The sequence below is a fragment of the Rhyacophila brunnea genome, unplaced genomic scaffold, assembly GCF_057557595.1.
Source record: "Rhyacophila brunnea isolate RB1 unplaced genomic scaffold, BYU_Rbru_1.0 scaffold_16, whole genome shotgun sequence".
NCBI classification, from domain to species: domain Eukaryota; kingdom Metazoa; phylum Arthropoda; class Insecta; order Trichoptera; family Rhyacophilidae; genus Rhyacophila; species Rhyacophila brunnea.
Genome location: NW_028232816.1, coordinates 24,561,422 through 24,576,409, shown reverse-complemented (window position 1 = coordinate 24,576,409; position 14,988 = coordinate 24,561,422). Strand labels below are relative to the sequence as shown.

General features: G+C 33.5%; 1 protein-coding gene across 2 annotated transcripts; it reads right to left on the bottom strand.

Moving 5' to 3' along the window:
- Positions 1 to 13,018, bottom strand: LOC147074545 (CWF19-like protein 1 homolog). Of its 2 annotated transcripts, XR_015070196.1 has the most exons (12): positions 12,788 to 13,018; positions 12,481 to 12,641; positions 12,297 to 12,398; positions 10,704 to 10,924; positions 10,493 to 10,608; positions 10,133 to 10,352; positions 9,310 to 9,430; positions 8,865 to 9,016; positions 7,183 to 7,359; positions 3,447 to 3,607; positions 976 to 1,503; positions 28 to 102 (listed from the first exon to the last, which is right to left on the bottom strand). XR_015070196.1 is itself a non-coding variant. In XM_085943506.1 (11 exons), the coding sequence occupies exons 1-11, from the start codon at positions 12,805 to 12,807 to the stop codon at positions 1,359 to 1,361; spliced, it is 1,596 nt and encodes a 531-aa protein (XP_085799632.1). In that variant the 5' UTR covers positions 12,808 to 13,018; the 3' UTR covers positions 1 to 1,358. The 2 variants fall into 2 exon arrangements, 1 of the variants encoding a protein (XP_085799632.1); XM_085943506.1 differs by having other exon boundaries at positions 1 to 1,503.
- Between the last annotated feature and the right edge of the window lie 1,970 nt (positions 13,019 to 14,988).

Sequence of the window (14,988 nt, the reverse complement as noted above, 5' to 3'; positions counted from 1 at the left end):
CTATTGCTCTCAATCCATTTTTTTTTTGATCACATGTATTACGCACTCACATTGATCTAGTGCGTAGAGCAGTGGCGAAGGGTGGAGGTAGGCTGTTAAGATCTGCCATAAATATTGCACAATAAAGTTTGTCAGTCATACTATTTATTTTCATTGAAATAAGACTACAATTTATAGATGTGTTGGTAAGTTTTTAAAATTCAATTAAACCCTATGAAAACTAAGCCATAATAGATAATAGTAAAAAAATACTCATCTATCTATAAAATACAATGGCATTAATATGGACGAATAATCTGGAAAAGAAAATGACACTCACTTTATTGTCGGGTCTGCCGAATGGCATAATCTGTTCTAACGCCATTACAATAAAGGTGATATTGCTATAAATTCCTGATGCTTTTTGTTGGGTCTGCCGAATGGTTCGGTTCGAACGGGTTCGCTCAAATGAACATTGACATTAGAAACACTGCTCTAACGCCATTACAATAAAGGTCATATTGCTATAAATTCCCGATGCGTGATATCGCATAATGGAAATTGTGTGACGTCTACCTATACATGCGAATGCGCGAATTTACTTGCTAGCTACTGTATGGAGTGCGTCGTCCATTAATAATGTCATTGATAAAATATCTAAAATTATGCAATTAACTCATACCTACATAACTATCATATATAGATACAATAATAATCTTTATCTATTATAGTTTGGCTTAAGCAGGTCTTAATGAAATTGAAAAAATGAAACACCAATATGTGTAATATGTATTCTTAATCCAACAAGTATGAATGAAAAAGTGTCCACAATTCTGTCCTATTGCCCAAAATATACCAAAACTATTATTTCTGGTTTACGCAGGGTATAATTGATTTTTAAAAACTAACCATCTGTAAATTGTAGTCTTAGTTCGATAAAAACAAATACGTATGAATAACAAAGTTTAATATGCACTACTTATGGCGGATCTTAACAGCCGGAACTACCACCCTTCACTACTTTCTTAGAGAGCCATCTTCGTATAAATATGAAGTCGTGGTTTGTAGTTCGAACTCACGACTGGTCAGAAAAATCCATCTTGTTTTTCAATGTGTATTTGATCCAGTTCAAGAACCCAATGGGTTGGGCGAATGGCTAACAACTATTCCTCATAAAAAATCTATTAATACATCTCTCCATACTGCACTGCATTGTTATTCTTAATTTTTGAACATCTTTTAAGCTTAAAGTCCATGTTTCACAACCGTGCGTTAGTATTGGACGAACACACTGGTTAAACACATCACGGATGGTGGGAAGTCACTGATGAATATCTATTTCCGTTTTAAATAAACATTGACTGTTAATCAAAATTAGATTATTCCTCTACAGTGAAATCGTACGGTTCAAATTTTTCTCTAAATTGTTGTACATATTCAATTTCCAAATCCTTGGATAGCTGACACGATCTCCAATCAGCCTTATCCTCACAGTCTAAAATTGGGGTACTGGACAAGACATCTCTGCAAACAGAAAAGATGTATATTAAATATAGAAATATGTTACACTGTTACAAATTACAAGACGAAAGCAATAGGAAATTATCAACACACTGCATAGGTACATAATTCCTCCGCCAATATTAATGGGTTAGTGCACATATCATTATGATGTATGTCCAGTTTTGTATGTTTGGAAAAAATAGAATTTGCAAGATTCGATCAATTGAAGATCAAATACAAAATGGACATACATTTGCTGTATCAGAAGTAAAACTCAATAAGTAAAATAATAGACTATTAAATGTACTTATTGGGTTTTACCTCTGATACAATGTTATTATTTATTTGAGGTAATGTTTGTACGAATCATACCATAATAATAACTAATATAATATATTATGTAATATGATAGCTAAAATTATAATAATTAATGAATTATGTTTCTAACTTACGAAAATGGAAAAATTATTTTATAATTGCATCAGTAAGTTATAATATATGTAGCAATCGTATCACTCAGCATTAAATGAGTTACACACTTTAATATGACATGTGTTTTCTTGTCAAAACAAAGCAACAGAGCGATAATAATTGTCAGCATTTCCTCAATCAGTAAGGTCTGTTATGATTTGTGAATTGCGACAATATCTCTTATAATGTGTACTGCATTTGTATACATTGGAAGCACAATGCATGAATCCTCACTCACTCATCGAGTCCGTCACGGGACGCACTACTATCATCGCGAGTCCTTCACTCGACGTGCATTCATTACAACAAACGTTTGCTTGAGGCCCTCGTTCATTTTGTAGCTCTGTAAAACATTTGCGAACTTTAAATACAGTACCTACTCGTGCTGTTTACAAATTACGTACAATTTTGATCTATAGTCTAGAATCTAGAATTCTAGATAGTAGATACAATGCTCTTGTATTTCGATTACATCAAAAAACGCAGTATTTCCCATGGAGAGATAAGATGGATTTACGTAAGATTACAATAAAATACCTCCGCTAAACAACCGCAAAGATAGGTACTGCTGTATCTGACATTAAAATATGCAATTGAAAGAATTGGAAGCATTCTGCATTCTTTCAAAATATTATTGTACCTACCTACCTAGTTAATTGTAAGATAACTGTAATAAACAAAGCAAAAGTCTCAAACACACTGGTAACATCAAGATTGTCATACGGTGATTGGTATAAATGATAATATTATACAGAGATCATTACATATTATTATCTAAATCCATTTTCATTTTCGTCTTTTATTCTATTTTAACATCTCATAATAGAAGTGAAGTTAGTCATAATATACCTAATATACTTGAACTAGCTGCAGAAAGCAAACCTATGTTGCCATTCGATTACTCAATAATTAATATTTATTGGGAATACTTTATCCGATATTCAATTCTATTATAAAAACACTGTACAATTGTAAAAAAAAAATGTTTATAGTTTATATTAACTATTCATTTATAATTATTCAATTTATACAGTGCACTTCGGACACTAACTCCACACTTCTTGACAATTTCATTTATTTAATTATAAAAAGGGAATAAATATTTTTTTTTAAAAACGGCTACAACACTGACGTGTAACGCAATGTGACGTCACATACTAACAACGATGTGACGTCTCTAATTTTTGCATTCATGCATGCAAATTGGCACTATTTAGGTTGAAGGTAATTCTGAATCTCATGCATACGGCCCTAAAGGTATGATGGAGATGGATGTTTTGTGTATAACAATTTAATTTCAGTAAAAACCAGACATAGAATATGTGTGCATCAACCCATAGCTATAATCTATTGAAAAAATCAAATACACCTTTTCTGTGATGATGCACACATACATATTATTTATTATAGACTTAAAATTCTAAAACAGGATTTTATTTGAGACAAGATGAATAAATTAAAAAATACTTTGATGTAAGAGTAGTTTTTTTTACCTCCCAAACTGTAGTGGAAAGTTGTGCTTGGTGCGAGTGAAAAGTTGTTCACCCGAAGGCAGCTGAACGTGGAAATAAGGAGTTCCTGGCGCAGCAATCTGACAGAGATCTGAATGCGCCGGTAATGGGTCCAATTGTACACCTTGAATGCCCGCCTCATCCTACACACAAAAAAACTATAGTTGATGAATTGAATAATTTATGAAAATATTCATAATTTATTATGGTGTAAAATTTAGTAAGAGATAAGTATAGGTACTGATTATCTTCTGTCTTCTTCTATTTCATATTTATGATTATATTATGTGAGAACAAAAATAATTTCATACATGTACATAGTGTGTTGGAATGAAAAAAAAAAAATGTTTAAAAAAAGATTCTAACCCAGTATAGTTATTTCAAAAATTTAAATATTATGTACAAATAAATCTTAATACTAAATGCTTGCTACATTGTAATTTCTGTTGAAGATGGAGTAGTAACAGAGTGTATGCCTCTGCAAACAGAAAAATGGTTTGGGAGGGGTCCAAAAATCCATTCTTTTGACCATGTCCGATCCTAATAGGATCATATGGGCCTCCACAGAGTGGAGGTTTGTATTAACCTTTCTAACGCGGCAACTGACTTTAGTCAGCCTATACGCGCGAGTCATCCGCGCGTCAGCTGACTAAAGTCATTTCGATTTTCGTTTGCCTAGTACTCCTTTCGGCCAGGCGCGAATAATTCGAACATTGATTTAATTTATTCAGAAATCATCCTTCTCTTGACATCTGTCAATGGATAGCCTAAACTTTTGTTCTATCTAATTTAAATAAATATTTTTCGGGAGCGTGTCTTGAATAAAAAAATATCAGTCATCGGGCCAATTCAAATTTGCCGCGTATATAGTGTCTTATCGCTTCTTAGTGCATGTGCGTCGAAGACATTTGACTGACGTGTTTGTAACGATACGAGTTTGCGATATAATAAGTTATATTGTTTTTTAATGATTGAAAAACTATTTGGTGCGTAAACTGTTAAATAGAATATTCGAAATTTACATTGATCAAAGTGAATTTACAAAATATTTTTACAAAAGGAATGCTTTTGGAGATTGCATTCATTCGCCTATCTGCTATTATATTATCCGCGAGTAAATAGTTTCGGAAAATAATTTGAACAAGGTGTCATTTAAATATACCTAGGAGTCCGCGATTCAATATGTCTCTTTGTTTATCATTGATTAACATTTTTAAATACTATTTTCTGGTTATAGAATTAGGTGAAACAGACAAAAATTATTTATTTACCCTAGTTATCAGCCATTTATAAAGAAAAGACACGAACAATCAGATGCCCGTTCCCGCATAAATGCGGAAATTGTCGTATTACGCTACACCAGGTCCCGCGCTACTGAATTTTTATACACTGCGCGGCAAATCATCGTCTGCTGGTGTGAGACAGACACTTGAGAATTATTTTTTTCGTAACACTATTCAAAAGGGTTTGATTCATGACTACTATTTTTTTTTATGGAGAATTCTTCTTATATTTATAGTCGAAAATAACTCGAGTTACTTACTATCATGTCATTATAATAAAATAAGAGATTACCTATTCTAGTACCAGTGGGTCTATTCTATACTTATCGACCGCTAAAGTGATAAAGTAATAAATATTATCATACTTAGGGTAGGTTTGTATCAAAATGTTAGCACTTATTGTAACAATTACACGAAGTTGGTTTTTATTGTTGCAATAAGTGCTATATTTTAACAGCACCTATCTTGCTGCTGTTGAAATATCGCACTTATTGCAACAATAAAAACCAACTTCGTGTAATTGTTACAATAAGTGCTAATATTTTGATACAAACCTACCCTAAGTTTGATACTATTTATCACTTTAGTGTTCGATAAGTATAGAATAGACCCACAGGTTATTGAAGTAATATAATAAAAAAAAAAACAAATGAACTTGAAAATAAAATTGTGGTGACTATAAAGCATTTAGAAGTGCAAAAAGTGTTTGAAATTTAATATTTTACGAATTGTAATAGCCTAATAGGTATTCGAAAAATAAACCGTTTTGTTATAAACTATGTGTCATTCGATTCCATTCAGTTCGGGGTCAATGGTAGGTACAAACCAGGCACTGGTGGTAAGTACATTACTCTCAAATAGCCAGTAGTTCTCAAGGATGATTTATTTATACTCGACCTGCAGTGCTGCAATGTGTATGGGAGTTCAAATAAAAGTTACACAGTTTGAGATGTCCTGGATGCTATAAAAATGAGCTATTTATGACTGATATTTTTTTAACACACTCAACAAAAATGCTCATAAAAGTCATAAACCATATTATTATTCATTATGTGTATGACATATTTGTCGAAATCGTAGCCGTAGACTATAATACTGAACTGTTCTTACACTTGTTAATCTGTCATCGACGCATTAGTCCAGCACCATTTCGTAAGTGTCATGGCGCCGCTCGAGTAAGCCGGCATTTTTTCAATGAAGAAATCTTGTTCGTGATTTCTTATCAGTTTTAGGCGACGAATGTTTATTTTTAGAGTCACATAAAATATTAGGTTCTGTCATAATCATTTTCGAACTTGACTCCGATTTTTTACTACTCTATTTGTGTATGTTTGACTGACATTTATTACGATTTATTGATGCTTGAAATAACAACGCGCACTGTTGTACTAAGTCGGGATTCGTAACGCCTAGAAAGGGTTAACAGATTTTATTTTTACGAGAAATGGATGTCAGCCACTTGCTCAACCTATTAGGACCATACTCTGACTCATGCATAAATTGAAAAACAATATGTGAACTTGCCAGACCCAGGATTCGAACCTGGGACCCTCGACACTATAGACCGGCGCTTAATCCATGCGGCCACTTGGGTGTGCACACTCTGCACTAAAGGTCATAATTATTAAGATCGTTAGTGTCCATTTATTTCATCTGTCTCTCTGTTTTGACTTTTAAACAGGCTGTGTCAGAATATTAAAGCAAATATTGGATGGCCCAGATGTATGCATTTAGCCATGAGTGTCAAAGGTCTTCCAGTGGCGACCGGCCTTGCGTGTCATAGAATGCAGAGAGAAGTAGGGGCAACGCGTTAAAAAAGCTTTTCGATAGTCAAATCATCAGGTAACAATCCTCAGTTAGTTATGAGGTCCTGACGAAGCAGAAAAATAAGTAATATTCCATTCACATTATTAATTTAAGTTTTTTTACATTCCTGGGGGGTCCGGACCAGAAACCCCCCCCCTTGTATACGCACCTGCTCTGCAGGTTTGACTGTTTGATGTAGCGAAATTCACACATTCTTTTTTAATATGTGTTAGATTCTGAGCGAAAGGCTAAATTCCTCGTAAAAAAAGTATGTTTAGATAACCACCACTCTGTGGAGACCCATCGCACACATGGCAATTTATTTTATTTTTATCTATATAATGTATACCAGTGAGTTTTAAAAGGATTGCTTGTAAGCCTATTGTTCAACCATGTTGAATGGAGGTAGGACAAATGTGGAATTACATGTAAAGAATCATCATTGACAAAAACTCCATTGATCCAAAAGCACAAATATGCTGAATGAAAAAAATTCTACAATTCTTTTTTCCGCCAAGCTGAGATTGAGCCCAGAACATTCCATCTGTCAATCATAGTGACCAATTCTAGAATTATAAACATACATTGACTGCTCAAGTTCTGAATTAAATTAATACAGGATTACTGACCTGAAATAGTTCTAACAATTCACCTTCGACACGTTTAGGAATTGGCACGCATTGTATTTGGAGATGAGACGTCTTGAAATTTCTCTCGTAAAATACTACGAGCTCGTCCATTGTTTCGAAGAAGTCCTTCAAAACTGTCTTGAATCGTTTTATTTCATCGTTAACTTCATCTGGAGCCTAGAAAATTCAAGTACTGTATGTACATTAAATTAATACAGTACAATTACAATTATTATTACCTTGTTATGAATTTCAATTCAAAATCAGAAACCAAAATTCCTGAAAAATTCGAAATATGAATAATGTATTACTTTAATACATATTAGTGGAGGTTTGTATTAACAGATTTTTTTGTTTTTATTAGAAATCGATGTCAGCCACTTGTTCAACCTAGTAGGTCAATACTCTTGACTCATACACAAATTGAAAAACAATATGTGTACTTGGCAGACCCAGGATTTGAACCTGGGACCCACGACACTATAGGCTGACGCTTAAATCGCGTAATATATCGACTGCTTAATCTGCCGGCTAACTCCATTTGGGTAAATTGTTCAGGAAGGAGAATAAACTTGATATGTTAACTATCGAGCGGAATACACTTGAAATTATTTTTTTACAAATAAGCTGCACTAGGAATTAATACACTATTTTAGCTTCCCTTTTACAGTAAAACCTCGTTAATACGAATTCCACGGGACCGAAAATGGAAAAAAAATTCGAATTACGAATTATGAAATGTATGGGGGAAAATATTAAAATTTTGAAAAAAAAAAATTTTGATTTTCATTAATATCGTTTACGATCATAGATGTGCCTACCATATTTCCGGTTCCGTGTGTGTTAATGGGTCATAAAATGTCAGGATTATTTTTATTACCTTCTTAAAATAAGTAATTTATGATGTTTTAAGAAAAGTCTGTCACAATTTTCAATGACTGGCTCAGGAAATAGAGTATACTTTATTACGATTTATTGAATATTTTTGTATGCCAGGACTTTCGAAATAATTTCGAATTACGAAATTCGAATTAAAGGTATGGTTTTATATGAAAATAATGTTCAAGGGCCATTTTTCGTGAAAATTTTGAATTATGGCGAATTTCGAATTATCCGTGTTCTTATTATCGAGGTTTTACTGTATATATTATAAAGAAAATTTATGTAAAGAGCAGAGTTGTTCTATTTACGATATTGGAAATTTGGCACATGCATTGGCTATTTTGTGTGAAGAACGATATCGAATTTATTTATAGGTATAGGAGTTTGAAATTTTGTGAGCATACAAAACATGCTTTATAACAAAATGCCATCAAAATCTCATTTTTGGTTAAAAGTACAGTTAGCTGACTTGCAGAAAGTGGTCGAAATAACATTAATTTAATAACAAATTCAAGAATCAAGAATTAATACGTACAGAAAATCTCACACAATAGATTTCGTTTAATACTCATCCATGGCGAAAGGAGGAGTTAGGCTATTGGGATCCGACATAACTAATTCAGACTAAACTTTGTCAGTGAAACGTATTTGTTTTCATTGAACTAAGACGACAAATTGCAGTGTTGGATAGTTTTTAAAATTCAATTAAACCCTGCATAACCAAGCCATAACACTTCTCTTGTATTTATGGATTAGTAAGGTCGATTTGCATAAAACAAAAAAAATCAACAAAATTATACCTGAGTAGTAGCTTGGTGGTGAGCTACTGGTAATATGAGGCAGTGATAAGGTGTAAGCGGTCCTTTGGCCAGAGCGAGGTAGCAATGTTCTCCAACGCTGATGACAAGATGTTTTTCAACCGTCGGAGACGATAAACAGAACCAACAAGTACCTGAAAATTACAATCAATGACTGTTTAATATAAGTATTTTATTTTTACTGCACAATTTACCTGTTTGGTGAGTGAGAGTATAATTATTATACCTGGCAAAAATACTTGTACACTGTCTCTCATTCGAAGCATCACAGTGTCTATTTTTAGGCATGCTATTCGGTGTGCTGTTTTGAGATGAAAAATCTATATTTTGCGATTGGTATATCTACCATACCAACAAACAAAAATATTTAGATAATACGGACTAATATTATATTAATTTAACATTTAAATATGTGTGCACATCATACCTTGATCGAATTCCGGTTTTTTTCTCTCTCTCTGGTTACCATCTCCCTTGTGCCGTCTTTTAAAACCGCCTTGATTATCTGATGATTCCATGTCGTAAAAGAATTGACCGTTGCCGGTGTACTGAAATGAAGCGTATAAAATAATCTTTTAAAACAGTCACAATGCACAAATGTAAGAACTTACCCAATAATTTCAAATAATCATTTTTGGTGTACTAAATCTAAACTAAATGTCCATTTTTATCATCACTTTCGTGTTGGGTTGTAATGGTTTCTATTTTTAAGTGCAATTGTGTTTTTAAATACAGCCTTCGATAAAACGAATGGAAAAAAAATTGATACAGGAATAATTACGTCATCATCTTCACAAAGGAGAAAGTACTCTAATCACATTTTCAATGATTTCAGTCTCAGTAATTAAATTTGGAAATCAATCAAAACATGAATTAATAACTACATATTATATAAATAGTTAAATATTTTATACAAAGTAAGTATAAATGAACATAGGATACTCGATTATATTTCTTCAATATTTCAATGCAAACTTTTGATATTTCATATGACATGGCTTTAAAATTCTTCTAAACATTAAATAACTAATGAGTAATTTGAAAAAACATATAACTTCTATTCACAGAAATGTCTATTTTCAATAGATTGATATTTAGTTTAATTCATTAAACGTTCTCTGAGCAAAAGTTTCTCGAAATCCTGTGTTTTTTTGCTTTTTTCTGATGTTTTCTTATTATTCTTGTTATTCTTTTAAAGGTCCTATAAATTTCTTCTGTTGGCAGAATTTATGATCGATTGTCATTATTACCTTTTCTATATTTCCAGGTGTCTTTTGCGCTAGTAAATTCTCGTCATAAGGGCAAAGTGTTTCGTCAGTGGTCCCTTGAAGTAAGTCCATCATGCGCATTTTCGATATGGACTGCAGTGAACAGGCATATAGCCATTTTTGTTTCTTTTCATTACCAACGGGTGAGACTCCGATGAACCAAGTGGCAAGCTCTCGACTGTTGTGTTGACTGTTATGATTCCTAGAAACATAACACATAGTAAGATGGCGGACAAATATTACTAGTGCAATATTTTTTTTCTTATTTAAAATAATATGATCTGGTAATTAATAGGGATAATTATAAAAGGACAAATACCTGTAAGGCCATATTTAGCATACCTGTAAGGGGCTCGTTCATAATACAAATTAAGTGATGACACAAAGTGATATCTTGGTCGAATATGCATCGCTAACCATGCGACTAATATGGAGCTGCTTGCAATTCCTAAGTCTACCTGAAACATAATCAAAATCATGTCATATCGCAACCGGGTTAGGTCAGGATATAATAAATTAGGTTGTGATAACTTAACATTATTTTAATTGTTACCTTCTTTTCTTCCAAATTTTGAACATCTGCTGGCCATTCAGACGTGATGAGAATATCTATCCCTCGATACTCAGGCTGTCCACGAAAGCAGGCATCCCTCACTGCACAGCAATCCGCTGCCGTAAATGATGATGCTGAAGAATTTTTGCTGTCCTTTGATTCAGAGCCACTGAGATATGCTATTTTCAAACCCGAACTTGTTGTGTAGAGACCTCTTTTACCTATAAAAATAAAACATTTATTAACAAATAAAATCAATTCGATAAAATTCAGCCTAGGAACACATTCACTTTCACTGTTGATTGTTTCAAATATATGATTTTTATGGTTGTCTACACTTCGTTACAAAGTTCAACTTTCTGTGTCAGAGCTTTTTGAACTGTGCTCTATCCTGGAAGCCCGGAAATAGGGGGGCCGGCATTGCAGATCGAGCAGTTAAGTGAGATAAACACAAATTTACTTACTATAATAGTAAGAAAAATCGCCTGCGGAACATTTTAAAATATGTTGCTATGCGATGCAACTTGATGTGTTGTGATGATTGATACTCAAGTGTAGAATTTTATAATATTATAATATGGGGTTCCGCCAATGACATTAATATGGACGAAGCATCTGGAAAATAAAATGACACTCACTTTGTGTCAGGTCTGCCGGATGGCGAAATTCATATTTTAATATCGGTATCCTACGCTCAAATGAAAATTCTGCTTGCAAGCGGTCTGGCGACACCGCTGGGTCTGCCCATACGAAATTTCCGACTGTCAGGTTTCGACTCCGCCGTTATTATTGTGTTACAAAATGCCAATGTGCCTAGTTAAAATTGTAAAAAAAAATCTACTAAACACTCCAAGAAAGATGGGATATCACTTTTCATGTGTTAATATTATTTATTATTGATAAAATGCCATTTTAAGATATTGATGAATGTTTATTCAATGCAATTGAATGACAGAGACCATTGGACATCTGCCTGTGATGCGCTGGGCTCACTTGCGTCTAATCTCCAAGAAGTCGTAAGTAGCCGAGAATCTGTTTCTAACGCAATGACACTAATACGCCATTACAATAAAGGTTATATTACTATAAATTCTCGAAGCTTGTATCGCATAATGGAAATGGATACGTCTATGGTCACGTGACGTCTACCTATACATCTGTGAATGACTTTCATGTACAATTTCTCGTGCGCGTCGATATGAAGTGAGTTGTCCATTTAATATGTCATTGGGTTCCGCGGAATACCATTTTAAGAACACTATTGTAGAACATCACATTGTCCTTAACCTTAGAGATAGGTAGGTAGGAGCGCGATAAACATCCTGGCCTATTGGCCCTCTTCAGGATGTGGGGGCCATGATGTACACCATTATTATACGTACACTACCTTTATGTTAAACGATGTGTTCCTTTATAGAGGATCTATATTTACAGTATATTGTGTAGGACCTGTTAAAGACCCTAAGTAGGATGTGCATTGAGGTGCTATTGACTCTATATATAGATATATCCATGTCAAAATGTGCAAGTCGATTAATATGCCACACGATCAAGCACGTATAGGAGTATTGTTATATTATGTATAATAATTACCTAGGTATGTAACATTTGGACATAGTTCAGCTCCTTCTTCTTCGGGATATAAAGACTCGTGATCTGGAATACATGGTCCCAGTACATAGGTAGGAACAGCAACTGTAAATAATTACAAATCTGTAAGTTTTTTTCAATTAAATTGCTACAATAATTCTTTTAGTATGTTGTACACCCAACTAACCTGTCTTGCTACCATTTTTATAAGGTTGCAAATTGTCTTCAGAGCTTCGAAAAAATGACCCAGTACATAGGAGTAAATCAAATGGTCCTGATTTTTTGTTAAGTGTCGTGACCCTTGAAAAGACTGCGTCAAAATTACCTCTGACATCTCCACAAATTAACCTATAAATTAAAATATTATGTGAGGTTACGTGTAAATTGATGGGGCATGACTAGCCTGAAATATGCTATTTAAAAAATATATATTGGGGTCGAAAGAAATACACGTCTCAAAATATAATATTTTCTAGTATCTCTATCTGACATACACTTTTTGTTTATCTGTCATTTTCGGCTTCAATTTCCAGATTTATCACCAAAAATATTGGATTCTGAAAAAAGCAAGTGTGGCAAAAGATATAATATACGATCACAATTCGGTGTATATTCTTAAATATGATTAAAGATGTTATCCAGCATTATCCAAAGGCGAATACGACTGGATTTTTGAAATAATAAAATTTTCGTAATTGTGGCCATAAACTCGTCATGTTATAGACAGGGTAACAGTCAGTGCTGCCATCCTTTGAAAATTATAGTAGTAGAAAGAAAAAATAATAATATACTAGCTGAGCCAGCAGGCTCTCGCCAGTCTGTCTCGCTAGGTCTTGCAGACGGCTTGGCGGTGATGGATTTTAATATAATTGTGAAGTATGCATAGAGTTTTCCCTTGGGAATTGATTTTCATTCACCTCAAGACAGTTTGAGATTTTGCTGATTTGTCAGTTTTATGATTTTCAAGTCGTCACTGTCAATATAAATTTGGGTTCATATGCGTAGTCTATTCTGGAGTCTGGCCTTCACAATATCGTCCGACACCATCTCAGGCTGATAGGCCAAGTAGAACAGCTTGCAATCGACGATTGCGACCACTGACATTTTAATAGAATAAAATATGTGTAGTTATATAAATGTACCGTTAAAACACGTGCATTTAATAATGATAAATAATTATACATCTCATAAATTCGAATATAAAGCATTGTATGTGATTATTATAAATGGTGATCCGATATAACATGAATAATAATCTGCCACGGGACCCATTTAGATAATAAAAGGTTAGCAGTATATAAATAATAAATGCTTGCAGCCTTTGAATAATATTTAAAAAATCAAATTTTGAATTAAAATTTAACCTTAAATAACATAGTCTTCCGGTGCGGGACATTCATATCGAAACAAAATTTATTTTGGGTATTATAAATAGGTAGGTATATAAAATCACAAATAAAAAAAAATATAGTAATTTATATGACCAAGTAGAGTAGAATTAGGTTGGGATAATTTTCATCCAGCAGTGGATTGATCCTGGTTGATGATGATGATGATTATGATGACGATATGAATATGTAGATACATAACATTAGCATTTTTAATAAATATAGAAATTCAATACTGTCAAGAATCAGATTGCGGAACCCTTCATCCAGCAGTGGATTGATCCTGGTTGATGATGATGATGATGATGACGATATGAATATGTAGATAAATATAATATCACCGATTTTGATAAATACAGCAATTCAAATGACAGAAAGGAGTAGAATCAGGCTAGGGAGGCCTTTATCCAGCAGTGGATTGGTTCAGGTCGATGATGATGAGAATGATAGAAATAGGTATAATATCACAAATTTGTTTAACAGCTAGTAGTAGAATCAGGTTGTGGAACACTTCATCCAGCAGTGGATTGATCCTGGTTGATGATGATGACTATATAAATATGTAGATAAATATATTATCACAGATTTTTATAAATACAACAATTCAAATGACAGAAAGGAATAGAATCAAGCTAGGGAGGCTTTTATCCAGCAGTGGAATTGTTCAGGTCGATGATGATGAGGATGATAGAAGTAGGTATAATATCACAAATTCGTTTAACCGCTAGTAGTAGAATCAGGTTGTGGAACCCTTCATCCAGCAGTAGATTGATCCTGGTTGATGATGATGACTATATGAATATGTAGATAAATATAATATCACCGATTTTGATAAATACAGCAATTCAAATGACAGAAAGGAGTAGAATCAGGCTAGGGAGGCCTTTATCCAGCAGTGGATTGGTTCAGGTCGATGATGATGAGAATGATAGAAATAGGTATAATATCACAAATTTGTTTAACAGCTAGTAGTAGAATCAGGTTGTGGAACACTTCATCCAGCAGTGGATTGATCCTGGTTGATGATGATGACTATATAAATATGTAGATAAATATAATATCACAGATTTTTATAAATACAGCAATTCAAATGACAGAAAGGAATAGAATCAAGCTAGGGAGGCTTTTATCCAGCAGTGGAATTGTTCAGGTCGATGATGATGAGGATGATAGAAGTAGGTATAATATCACAAATTCGTTTAACCGCTAGTAGTAGAATCAGGTTGTGGAACCCTTCATCCAGCAGTAGATTGATCCTGGTTGATGATGATGACTATATGAATATGTAAATAAATATAATATCACAG